This window comes from Mandrillus leucophaeus, unplaced genomic scaffold (genome assembly GCF_000951045.1).
Source record: "Mandrillus leucophaeus isolate KB7577 unplaced genomic scaffold, Mleu.le_1.0 Scaffold699, whole genome shotgun sequence".
Classification (NCBI taxonomy): Eukaryota; Metazoa; Chordata; class Mammalia; order Primates; family Cercopithecidae; genus Mandrillus; species Mandrillus leucophaeus.
In genome coordinates this window covers 860,068-873,043 of record NW_012107574.1, presented here as the reverse complement: position 1 = coordinate 873,043, position 12,976 = coordinate 860,068, and the positions used below count along the sequence as shown (strand labels likewise).

At 34.1% G+C, this 12,976-nt stretch overlaps 1 protein-coding gene across 2 annotated transcripts in view; it reads right to left on the bottom strand.

Moving 5' to 3' along the window:
- Nucleotides 1–12,976, bottom strand: part of PIGN (phosphatidylinositol glycan anchor biosynthesis, class N) — a 137,454-nt gene that overhangs the window by 50,125 nt on the left and 74,353 nt on the right. For both annotated transcript variants that reach the window (XM_011964385.1, XM_011964386.1), the window contains exons 16-21: nt 10,298–10,437; nt 7,434–7,533; nt 7,237–7,329; nt 5,971–6,062; nt 3,196–3,304; nt 1,437–1,545 (exon numbers count right to left, since the gene is read on the bottom strand). In XM_011964385.1, coding sequence (XP_011819775.1) covers nt 1,437–1,545; nt 3,196–3,304; nt 5,971–6,062; nt 7,237–7,329; nt 7,434–7,533; nt 10,298–10,437 — 643 coding nt within the window. The remainder of the gene's footprint in view (nt 1–1,436; nt 1,546–3,195; nt 3,305–5,970; nt 6,063–7,236; nt 7,330–7,433; nt 7,534–10,297; nt 10,438–12,976) is intronic.

The window sequence follows — 12,976 nt, the reverse complement described above, 5'->3', positions numbered from 1 at the left end:
AATAGAGAACCCAGAAATAAATCCACACATTTATAGCCAACTCATTTAGACAAAGGCACCAAGAACATACATTGAGGAAAGGACCATCTCTCCAATAAATAGTGCTAGGAAAATGGAATATCCATATTCAAAACAATAAAACAAGACCCTTATCTCTTACCACATAAAAAAGAAATCAACTCAAAATGGATTAAAGACTTAAATGTAAGACCTGAAACTATGAAACTACTAGAAGAAAACATTGGGAAAACACTTCAGGACAGTAGTCTGACAAAGATGTTTTGGGTAAGACCTCAAAAGCACAGGTAACAAAAGCAAAAGTAGAGAAATGGGATTATATCAAGATTAAAAGCTTCTGCATAGCAAAGGAAACCATCAACAGAGTGAAGAGACAACCTACAGAATGGGAGAAAATATTTGCAAACTACCCATCTGACAAGGAATTAATAAACGAAATATATAAAAAGTATAAACAATTGAACAGCAAAAAACCTATTAATTCAACTAAAAAATGGGCAAATGATCTGAGTAGACATTTCTCAAAAGAAGACGTACAAATGGCCAACAGGTATATGAAAAAATATTCACTATCGCTAATCTTCAAAGAAATGCAAATCAAAACCACAATGAGATATCATCTCGCCCCAGTTAGAACTGCTATTATCAAAAAGACAAAAAATAGCAGATGCTGGCAATGATGTGGAGACGGGGGAAACTTTGTACATTGTTGGTGGGAATGTAAGTTAGTACAGCCATTCATGAGGGGTGGGCCCCCATGACCCAAACAACAAAAATGATCAAAAGATGTAAAAAAGCGTATGTCAAATTATTCACTGGCATTACAAAGTGTCTTCTCTGAACAAAAAACTTGGGCTCAAAACTTGCTCTTGTCTTCCAACTGGAAGGGAAAACCTAAGTCCTAAAATTACATGTTTGCTTCACACATATATTTCAACATTCTCAATTAAGAGGACTACATAGAAAAATATGCTTTCAAATGTCTAACTAGCTTTAAAAAATATGTAAGGTATACTAGTCGATGTTATTTTCAGGAAGGGAAACAGATAAAATGTAAACATTTCCCAGTCCCTGTGTAAGAACAGAGAATTTATGAATTGGCATGAAAATGAAGCATAAGATCCTCTTCACCCTTTTCTCTTTTGGAATCACTTAGTCAAATCTTATAAGACGTTAATAAATACATAGCTTTATTATCAGGTCATAAATATTCTATCCAATTATCTTAGTAACACATGCATGCACATGAGAATTCTCTTTGTTAAATTCCAGCAAGAGTTAGAAATAATAGCTCGTTATTATTATTTTCCTGCAACAAAATTATTTCTTTCAATAACAATGATACAGACATAAACAGATCATTTAAAAATAACTAAGTTGATATCAAATTACCTCACTTGGTTTGAGTGGCCTCTTACCTAATGTTGCCCAGCTAATAACTTGATTCATAAGAGGCAGTCCTTGCTTCCTAAGTAGACTACTCTGGGTGCTATACACAACATACATGGAGAGCACTGTGCTCAGCACCTAAAGACAAAGATGAAATAAGTTTAAAAAAAAAAAAAAGAGAAGGTAGTGAAAGACTATAACTAGCAAGAACGTAAGACAGTCTTATTTCTGAGATGTTAAAATCTGGAAAAAATGTGTATGTTGGAATCATTGAAATACAGTGGACAGTACAGGAACTGATGCAAGTTAATAAACCTAATGCAAAAATGAATTTTGTAACAGAGTTACCTAATACTCAGGGGTATGTCTAACAAAGCACATAAGAATGTTAGCATGATATTCTTGGCTACCCTAGAGAGAGATCCAGAAACATTCACTTCTGTGGAAGCACTCATTATTCTGGATACATTCTGTCAAAGCTACTACTGCTTAAGTGTAAAGCCAGTCAGAGTACCATTTAAAAAGAAACATATGTTTCAATGGCTTGACAGGATTTTTGACAAAAAATTTCTTCTCTTTTTATAAGTTCCCTGTCGCTCTCCAAGAATGAATTTAACTTGTGATGTAATCTTTCAAATGTTGTGTATTTTTATTTCAGAGTGTTCTTGGAAATACCATCTACTATCCCAGCTTTATTCTTGAGGAAATTTTTTAGAAGACTCATATGAGTTTTGCTTTTTGTCTGTGATCTAAACATGGTTATTTATTTATTTATTTATTTATTCATTCGGTTAAAAAGAAAAACAGATGTTTTCCATCCTTATCTATGGAAAAAGTTGTCATTTTATAGACTATCACATGATACGATGTTCGTCACAACCCTATTAGATATTATCTCTACAGATTAAAAACAAACTGAAGTGGCTGGGTGTGGTGGCTCATGCCTGTAATCCCAGGACTTTGGGAGGCCGGGGCCAGTAGATCACCTGAGGTCAGGAGTTCAAGACCAGCCTGGCCAACATGGTGAAACCCCGAGTCTACTAAATATACAACATTAGCCAGGCGTAGTGGCTCACGCCTGTAATCCCACCTACTCAGGAAGCTGAGGCAGGAGAATCGTTTGAACCCAGAAGGCAGAGGTTGCAGTCAGCTGAGATTGCACCACTGTACTCCAGCCTGGGTGACAAGAGCAAGACTCCATCTCAATAAACACACACACACACACACACACACACACACACACACAGATAAATCAAATTACTAAAAAGTACCCATCTAGTATGCAGCGTAACTGGGAACTGACTCAATTTTGAAACATCAAGTTAAAAGTTATTTTCACCACACCAAAGCCACTAACCATGCTGAAGTTTATTTTCACCTGGGACATTAACTGAAGTCTTAAACTGGCTATTCTTAATATAAACATACCCCAGGCTGCTTTCACTTCAAAGAAGTGACCTTCCCTGACCCAAATGAGGACAAGGTAGAATCTCAGTCCAGAGGAAGCTCTTTTCAATTCAACTTTTTATCAATACAGGTGTCCCTTCAGTTTCGGTAACCTCTGCTCTTCAGGCATCACTGGGCTGCCTCTTATGGACCTTGTGCTATTTCATACCTCTTAAAGAACACATTTCCATGTAGCATCTTAAACGGAAAGCTTTCTTCTCAGCTGGCAGATACTAAGTAGCATAAAGGTAATGGCATTTTATGAACATAATTAAATATAACCATAGGATACATTTTTGGTATATCATTAGTATAACATAGTATTGAAAATCTGTAACAGACCTGTAATAGATGTACCAACAGCTCTTCCTTTCTAAAGCTATCTTTTCTTTTCATGAGAGATGTTACAACACACAGGGATAGCAGAAGAACCAGCAAGCCTGCACCCATCCTGTTTTGAAATACAATTCACAATTTTAAATTTTCTTCAGATATTTACTGAATACGTATCAGATGGAACTATGAGACATCTAACTCTAATACAGAACCTCTCAGTCATTTGGCTTAATTAAGAGGAAGTAGCAAAAAGGGTACATTTTAAGATTTTTAAGAAAACTTTTAAGTTTAAGATTTTAAGAAAACTTAAAATCTTAGGATAAAGATACTGCTGGATGTGGTTATTTGCAACTTCTCTCCACAATTTTTTAAGTATGTCTACCTTACTTCTATAATTTAATTTTTAAAAATTTTAGGCATATCAAATACTATAATATATAGCCTGAATTGGGCAAATTCACAAAAATTTACAATATAAAGCATAACTAAACAAGTATATTATCAGTATCTACAACATGTATTTTGTGATTATGAAACTTACTCATGCAAAAAGTATCTACATATATAACCCATATTATTTCTAGCAGGAAAAACAGCTCCCTTCTGTGACAGACCTTGGTATTTTCCTCAGCTGCTCCTGGCTGAGGGAAGAGGTAGGCAGTGGTCACATGGGTGGCATGCAGGTGAGGTATTTGTACAGTAATGAAACAACAAATTACACCTTTCAAGAACACCAGGTATAGTATGTTTCCTAAAGTCAAAGGTGACTGATCCCAGGGAAATGGTGCCCTACTGTTGAGCTCTGTCTCACCTCCTTAACATCTGAATAACATAGTACAGCCAAAATGATGCTGAGGATGAAATCCGGAACCCAAATAGAACTAAGAGAAAAGGAATTGGTTGAAGAGAAAAAAGAAAGAGCAAAAAGCAGAGCTGGACACCTAAGAAGAATGCAAAGCAGGAATCCCCAGAAAAATGCTTGATGGTTGTTGCTGATGCTTCAAACACAATCTTTGAGAATCCTAAGGAGAAAGGTAATCATATATTCAACATGGATTATCATTAAAATTTAGGAAAAAATAGTCACATATGACCAAGATTCTTTGCTTTTTCTTTTTCTCTTTCTTAAGTTTTAAAATACTTTGGTATTTAAATTTATTGGCATATATGTTTTTACTTTAGAACACTGGAGTACCAGACATTACAACTATGTTGTACACATGTTTGCTTTTTCCTTTAATTGTATCCTTAAATGTTTCATAAAATGACATCTTTGTAATTTTCTGAAGAAGGGAGATGCTGTGACAGATGAAAAGGAGAGTAGAAGTTTCCCCATGAACCAGGAATCAAAATAAATAAGTTGCAAATATAGCTAGTAGGATAAACTTAAAATCACTGAGCAATTTAAATTTAGAGGGAAACAATATAATTTTCTAAAATATAAATTAGATTTCTCATATTTTAACAAGTTTATTTGCTTCCCACATTCATCCTTAATAGAATATGCAAGTGGCAAATTTATACAATTTCCTTCCCTTTGAGCATATGTTAAATTCTGCTCAACTATGCCAATACTGCTTGAGCAGGACTGATAGGCAGAGACTGATGAAGGGAAGGAAAGGGGCTTTATAGAAACATTACAAGAGCCTACAGAGCAATCTGAAGCAAGAAATAAATGAAAATATTTGAATTCATTTTCTCATGTACTACTTGTAGGTTACGAAAGTTGCAAAATATTTTGACTTAGTAACACTCTAATGAAGTATGGCTTAGATAGTATGGTGTTAGAATTCAATACAATTATTTTGAGCTCTGCTAATAAATTGACTTCCTGGGATAATTCCTGATCTATTCCATATTGGGAGTCTCATATAAATAGGAGAAAATGTATAGAATCTCATAAATCAGCACATATTTTTACAAAATATTATTTAGCTAATCTTCCTTGATTTAAAAATATATACCCGTATCCATTACAGATTTGGTTAAAATGTTTTTAAAAACGCTTATAGCGTTCTGAAGAAAGTAACAAAGATGATTTAATTTCTAATTCCCATGATTAGAAAATAAGAGAGGAAATGTTAAATGAAATAATGATCATACACACACTCAAACGGCCCATAATTTACTTGACAATAAAGTGCAGTTAAAAGCAAAGGTAACCAGTTATTTTATAGATTTATTTAGGTCTATTGAAGACAAATAAATATAGCAGCATAGTAGGGAATTTAGGTAAGATATGCAGAAGAATTTTCAAACAATTTGAGTGGTTAAACATGGGAAAGCTGGCAAGGTAAATAGAGTTTCCTCCCACATAGATCTTTACATTCAATTTAGAATAGCAGAAAATTTAATTTTTACATGACATTTTAGTGTGGACATGATTGAAGCAAAGAGGGCTAACACAGTATCTTTGAGACCTTTGTTTCGGCAACAGAACTTTTTTTTCATATGAAACTAAAATTTTCACTGATTCCTCCAAGTATAAAAGAAAGAAAACCTTCTAGACTTAAACAAACAAACAAACAAAAATGGGGAGCATTTTAAGTTATCAGTGGCACAATTTCATTATGAAAGCCCGGAAGCATCTACTAGGAGGTTTAATGACTCTTAGAACTTAGGCTAAACTCATGACTAATGGTTTGATATTGGTATTTTAAATTCCCATTAGTTCACATGATTTTAAATTCTTGACTAAGATTAGGTTCAAATTTTACAGTGTTAATTGAGGAAAAAAAGAAACTGTATTGAAAAGAAAAGAAAATACAGTATTATTCATACACTAGAGAGATGTCTGGCTTTCGACCTACAACCGGCATCAGTGGGAACACCGCCAGGAGCACAGAGAAGAAAGCCCAACTCAGTGAGGTCACCTAAAATCAAGAAGAAAGTTATCTTTAGACAAACAGGGTATAGAAAACTATCATCAGTGTTTCACAGGCTATATGACTGTGAAGGTAAAAGGAAAATGCAAAGTCTTACAGCTATTTATTATTTTATTTTTCAAATACTTTCTAGCAGAATCAACAGCTAACTACTTTAAAAAGTAATAGTTACTATTTGTGAAGGACCTGTTGCATAGCAAGTATAGTATTAGGTGTAATATGAGCATTTTCTCATTTAATTCTCACAATAACCTCCAGAGGCAGATATTATTCTTCCCAATGCATCAGATGACGAAACAGAGCTCAGAGAAGTTAAAATATAAGTAGTACCAGGTCCATGACAAGTAAATAAAATAACCAGGATTTAAACCTGCATAAAGTGCTTCACTCAATTTATGTTAGACCATGTACTGATGAAGACATCTACAAAAAAGGGGCCTACAATAATCATCAAACAATTGAGCCCAGAAGGAAAATAAGTAAAACTACTTTTGTAATTAGATTAAGATCCCTCACAAATTGAAAGATCAATAATCCCATTCTTTGAAGTTTTTTTTATAAATTCTCAAGTAGAAAGAAGATATCTTCCTGCTACTTCTATCAAAAAGTATGAAAGTGGAAATAGGAGAGCATTCTTTGTAGAAGCACATTGTAATTCCCTACCTAGCTGAAGGAAGAAAATCAAAACTCAAAATATTTTAATAATTTAATAATTATATATCTATAATAAATACACACTTCTCCGGAAAAAAAAAAAAAAAAAAAAACTGAGTGTTTCAGAGTAAGGAGGGAGATGTCTCCTGTGACTCAAGTTCAGAGTGCAGACCCCTAAGCCACTGGGCTGTGCTGGGCTACTCCTCTCCTGGTCCATTATCAAGATATTTGAAGCTAAACAAATCCAGGAAGTGCTTCAGAGATGGACATATCAGTACAACTTATATAGCACCTCAATTACCACATAACTGGCCCATTTTGATGTGAAAGTCTAAGTGAATTACTGAAACCTTACAGGTAATGTCAGTCATCCTATCAATATGACTAGGCTCTTTTATGTAAGAACACATTCTACCCTTTTCTTTAAAAATAAACAGTTCCTTAAGTTACATACGTGTCAAAACAAAGTAGTTACTAATCTGTCCTATGTCAAAATGAGTACTCATACCTTTGCTCGAGTCCACAGCCGAGTGAGAAATGGCCAAACCGCAAAGGCAGTAAGTCCAGCGGTAAGCATATAGCGGTAGAAAAAACTGAGAACCTAGTAATGCATTCCAAAGAAGGAATGAAAAATAAGGTCATTTAGTACTAGTTACAAATATATAAAAGAAATTTGCAAATGTTGTAATCTGATAAGTTACTTACTAATACTTCAATGCCCAAGGTAAAAACTAACAGGTACCCAACAAAATGGCTCAGAGGATAGGTCAACAGTGATGTGACAAGGTCCTGAACAACTTGAAATCTGTTTCAAATAAAAAGACTGATTGAATTTTAAAGTCAGGTCATACATAGTATAAAAATACAAACTTTGCACAAAGCTAAAAAACCAGAGAATTTTCCATTTATAGATGATTCAAAAACTAAAATAAACTCTAACGGATTTGTTTCAACGGCTTTACTTACCTAATTTTTTTTAAAATCTAGAAGTATTTTAAGGAAAATGTAATTTCTGAATTAATTTGAAAATGATCGGCCAGGCGCAGTGGCTCACGCCTGTAATCCCAACACTTTGGGAGACTAAAGAGGGCGGATCACCTGAGGTCAGGAGTATGAGACCAGCCTGGCCAACGTGGTAAAACCCCATCTCTACTAAAAATACAAAATTAGCCAGGCTTGATGGCACATGCCTGTAATCCCAGCTACTTGGGAGGCTGAGACAGGAGAATCGCTTGAACCTGGGAGGTGGAGGTTGCAGTGAGCTGAGATGGTACCATTGCACTCCACCCTGGGCAACAAGAGCGAAACTCTGTCTCAAAAAAAAAAAAAAAGAAAAGAAAAAAGAAAATTATCACAAAAGTTTGCTTGGTTTTTATAAGCATTAATGACAATAAATGAATCTTGTTTGATCTTAGTTTAAATATGGGTTCATACAATTACAGATGCAACATCAGATATAAAACACAATGAATCCAAATGCATATAAACTGAAAAATTTTTAAAAATTCACCCAAGTAATCCTATATTTAAATCTTAATGAAATAAAGGTAGGGTTTCCTAATCCAGTTAGGGAAAAATCTTAATTACATTTTTTAACTGAGCTAAATAACCTTTTCCAAACCCAATTTAAGATGTCAGTAATTGTACACTAATTACAATTAGGTGAACTCATCACCATTAAAAATGTATTACATACTTGAGTACTTTTTATATTTTATCACTAGGAAAAAAAAGTTAACATTTGTAGTGCATTATTAAGTAAGTAATTTTAGAAGGTCAGTATCATTTGGTTTATGACCTTTCTCTGATTGAAAGCAATGGCTACAGAATTTCATCAAAACAATGAAGCTGCCATGTAGGAAAGAAAAGCTAACACCAGTCAAAAGGGAATTTTTCTGTTCTTCTTAACAATGAATAAGCACAGAGAATCAAGAGATAATTTTGTAAAATCATTTAGAAGATCATGAATTTTTATGTCTTTTTCCTACATAATCTATCAAAAAGATAAAGATAGGACACAACATACTTTCAAAATCATGTTTTCCCTTAAAATTTAAATATATATGTTTTCTTCATATAGGACATTTAATAATTCAGGAGAGGTTCTGTACTAGATACGATTTTCTGCAAGGACAAAACATTTTGTTCTAAAAGTTTAAAAACCAGACTAAATGACATTTTTAAAAATTTGAAGTAAATATGCATATGCAACAATCCTATTCCTTTCAAATGGAGAGGTAGCAGTATGTTATTTGATCAATGCCTTTTTGTCTTATAGTTAACATTTTAAGCATTTTAATATTAATATTAATTTTTGATATTTTCAAGTTATTATTATTATTATTTTTGGAGACAGAGTCTCACTCTGTCACTCTGGCTGGAGTGCAATGGTGCAATCTTGGCTCACTACAACCTCTACCTGCTGGATTCAAGCAATTCTCATGCCTCAGCCTCCTGAGAAGGAATTACAGGTGCATACCACCACGCCCAGCTAATTTTTGTATTTTTAGTAGAAACATTTTGCCATGTTGGTGAGGCTGGTCTTGAACTCCTGACCTCAAGTGATCTGCCTGCTTCAGCCTCCCAAAGTGCTGGGATTACAGGCGTGAGCCCCCGCATCCAGCCAATTCTGAAATATTTTTAATATGTCATGTTTTAAAAGATGGAAGAAGTAGTCAAAGTTAAAGTTAAGAAAAATTAAAATAAAAGTATGCATAGTGTCAAGATGCACGTGTTAGGCCAACCTGGGGGATACCCTTATTATATAACAGGCTCTCATTCTTTCATTGACTTTAGGGGTCTGGTTTGCTCAGAAAATACGTTTATATCCACGACTAAGTTTAAATTATAGATTACTGGTGTAAAAACAGAAACCAATAAGATCTGCAGTGTGACTCTGGCTGCCAGTGAGCATGAACTAGTACTCCCTTCTAGTGGTTTTATTAAAAGTATTTGAAACTGGCCAAAGAGCCTTACTTCTAATTTTTCTACAATGTTAACAATACATTCTATTTTAAGTACAACCTGTGAGGAAGTACTTATAGGTAAAACCACAGCACATGTGAAAAATATAGACTAATTTCTGTGTGTAAATATTACCATATTAGGTTTAACTACAAAGTTTAATTTATCTATATCTATAAGATCGCTAGGAAAGGTGGAGTCAAAATGTATGGAAATAAAACATGCAAATATCTTTGTCAAATATGAAGATATATTGGAATCTGAGATGATGACACAAGTTCAAAATGCAAGTTAGTCTAGGCATAGTATGATCAATATTAATCGTTACTTCTATTCCATTTTTTCTATAAAAGATACACAAATAAGTGAACACTGCCACTTCAGAAAAATAAAGATGAAGTCAAAAGGGAAAGGTATAACTAAAATAATGTTTATATCCTATCCAACATTTATCAGTTATAAATGAAGTGAGAAGGATTGGAGATTTGGAAGTACAGTATTATAAATATCTTTGATGACTTACAGTATAGAAATCTAATGCATTTTAAATACAGATTTAACTGTCAATGAAGTGAAAAAATAAGGCAGCAAGATGCATTACTTACTCTCTTAGAACCGCATACCATATTGGCACTGGCAACAAACCATATACATAATATGTCCAGGGACAGGCTTGAATCAGCAGAAAAAATGCTACTAAAATGCCAATAGCTACAAAACTGCATGGCAGGAGATGGCTTGGTTTCTGAAAAATCAAACAAAACATTGAAACACTTCCAAACCAATGGTAATTGATAGGTTTTAAAAGAGATTTTATAAAGTGAAGAAAACCTATGACTTTCTTTCAATGGTTATACAACTAGATAATTAATCAAAGAGCTGCATTAAGACAAGGAAAAAATATGTTATTTAAGGAGCATATTAGAAAGGAAAAACCTAGATAACCTGGAATTGTTGCAATTAAGCAATTCTCAACTTAAAAGTGACTATGGCCTTAAAGTTTGTTTGCAAGTAACTTGTTCAGAATACTGAACATGTTTCCTTTTAGGAATAATTTTATAAATGTTGATTGAGTTCTCTGGATAACTTGCAAAAGCCTATTTAATCCGTAATAAGGTATGGGACTTAATTTTCATTTGGAACAATGTCCTATCTATTCAAGCTCCAACGTGACATGCTACCTAAGCTTCTCTCTCTATTGCCCACCGAATAGAAACTTCATTCACTCATATGCACTATTCCCAATCATCTGCCAAAAAAGAGAATTCATCAACGTAATTCACTAGTGATAGTCTCCATGGTGTAAGGGTCAGGGACTTTAAGTACAGGAGATTATCCTAGATAATCTGGGTGGGCCTGATTCAATCCGTTGAAAGGCTTTAAGAGCAAAACTACGGGTTCCCTAAAGGAGAAATTTTACCTGTTGAGTGCAGCTTCAGCTCCTGCTGGCGAGTTCAGTCTGCCTTTCCTGACAGCCTGACCTGTGAACTTAGGACTTGCCTAACTAGGCCCCACAATCACATAAGCCAATTTCTTATACTACATCTCTTAATATATATTGCCTCCTGGTTCTATTTCTCTGGTTTTTATTAATTGACGTACCAACTCGTCACTAAATAAAGTATAAATGCTATAGTCCAGCATTTGAAGCCTTTGATTACTTCAGCCTAATCTATATTGTATTATTTCTTATCAGTCCCTCGAACAAACCTCCCACATTCTGCACAAAGTGAGCTATTTATTTTGAAGGAAGCATGGCGTAGAAAGAGAAAGAATTCAAGTATCAGAAAATGTGGGTTCTGTCATTTAAAACCCATGTGTCCTTGTGGAAAACATGTAATCTTTCTGAGCCTAAATCCTTCCATCTGTATTATGAGAATCATAACCACCAATATTTAGGGTAGTGTTAAGCCTAACTAAATAACTTATGTAAAGCACCCAGGGCAGTCCCGGAACAGTGGGGCTCAATACGTATTACTATTATCCCAGCATAATAGTACATCTTCCCAAATCTGCCTCTGTTCATATCATTCAATTTGCTTTAATTCTCAACCTCTCCCTAGATTCTGACTGTTAAACTCCCACCAAGACTTACTTTTTCCTGTTATTGACACCCTAAAGTCAGCTCTCATATTTAAAATGTGATAGTCTTTTTATCATCCCAAACACTTAACACATCATCAAGTTTTCTTTTGTAGTCGAGTATAGATACAGTGACCTATGCCTGGTAAGGTGGTCATATGTGTACATCTCTTACCTACTTTATTAAATTCTAAACTCCTTGATGGCAGATTCTGAATCTTATATTTCTTTTATAGCCTATACAGCAAGCTTGTCCAGTCTGCAGCCCACAGGCCATGTGTAGCCCAGGACAGCTTTGAATGTGGTGCCAACACAAATTCATAAGCTTTCTTAGAACATTATGAGGTATTTTGTAAATTTTTTTAAAGCTCATCAGCTATTACTAGTGTATTTTATGTGTGGCCCAGGACAATTCTTTTTCCAATGTGGCTTAGGGTAGTTAAAAGATTGGACACCCTTGCCAGCATCTAGCATTGTACCATACACTCAATTAAATATTGGCTGTATTATCAGATTAATGAATAAAGAACTGTCAGCTATGAAATCTTGTTAACATGTCAATATAAAAACATATTTTTTCTCAATAAACTGAATATCAGGATAAACATGAAAAGGCAATCTCTGGCCCAAGACTGCTCTGGATTGAAGTCTCAGTCCCTCACATGCTAGCTGAGTCGCCTTTAATAAGTAACTTAATCCTCCTCAGCTTCAGCTTCCTTTTTTGTAAACATAAATTATATCTACTACTAGCACTGTTATGAGTTCTAAGAATGCCTAGATATAATTCCCATTTCAGCCAATTTCACATACACTCAAATAATTAAAATTACTTGGGGGAAATTATTTAAGATACATTAAAGCATTATACAAAATTATAATAAACACTAATGGCCTTACTTCCATTACAGAATAATAAAATATAAAATTGGAAAAGTTACCACTGGAAATATCTGCAGACTATTATAAAAATACACCACCAGGATATATTACTTTTTAGAGAACTTGAACATGGTAATAATCATCAAAGAGAACGAAGCAAAGGAAATGAAAGAGGCATATTCTCCCTGGTAAATGATAGTTAGAAATATATTTTAAAAGAGTAAAGTGTTTTAATGTAGCAAAACCATATATGTACTGTTACATTGTCTCAGCAATATGAAGTATCATTAAAGAGATTTTTTTAATTTTTATTTTTTCACTGA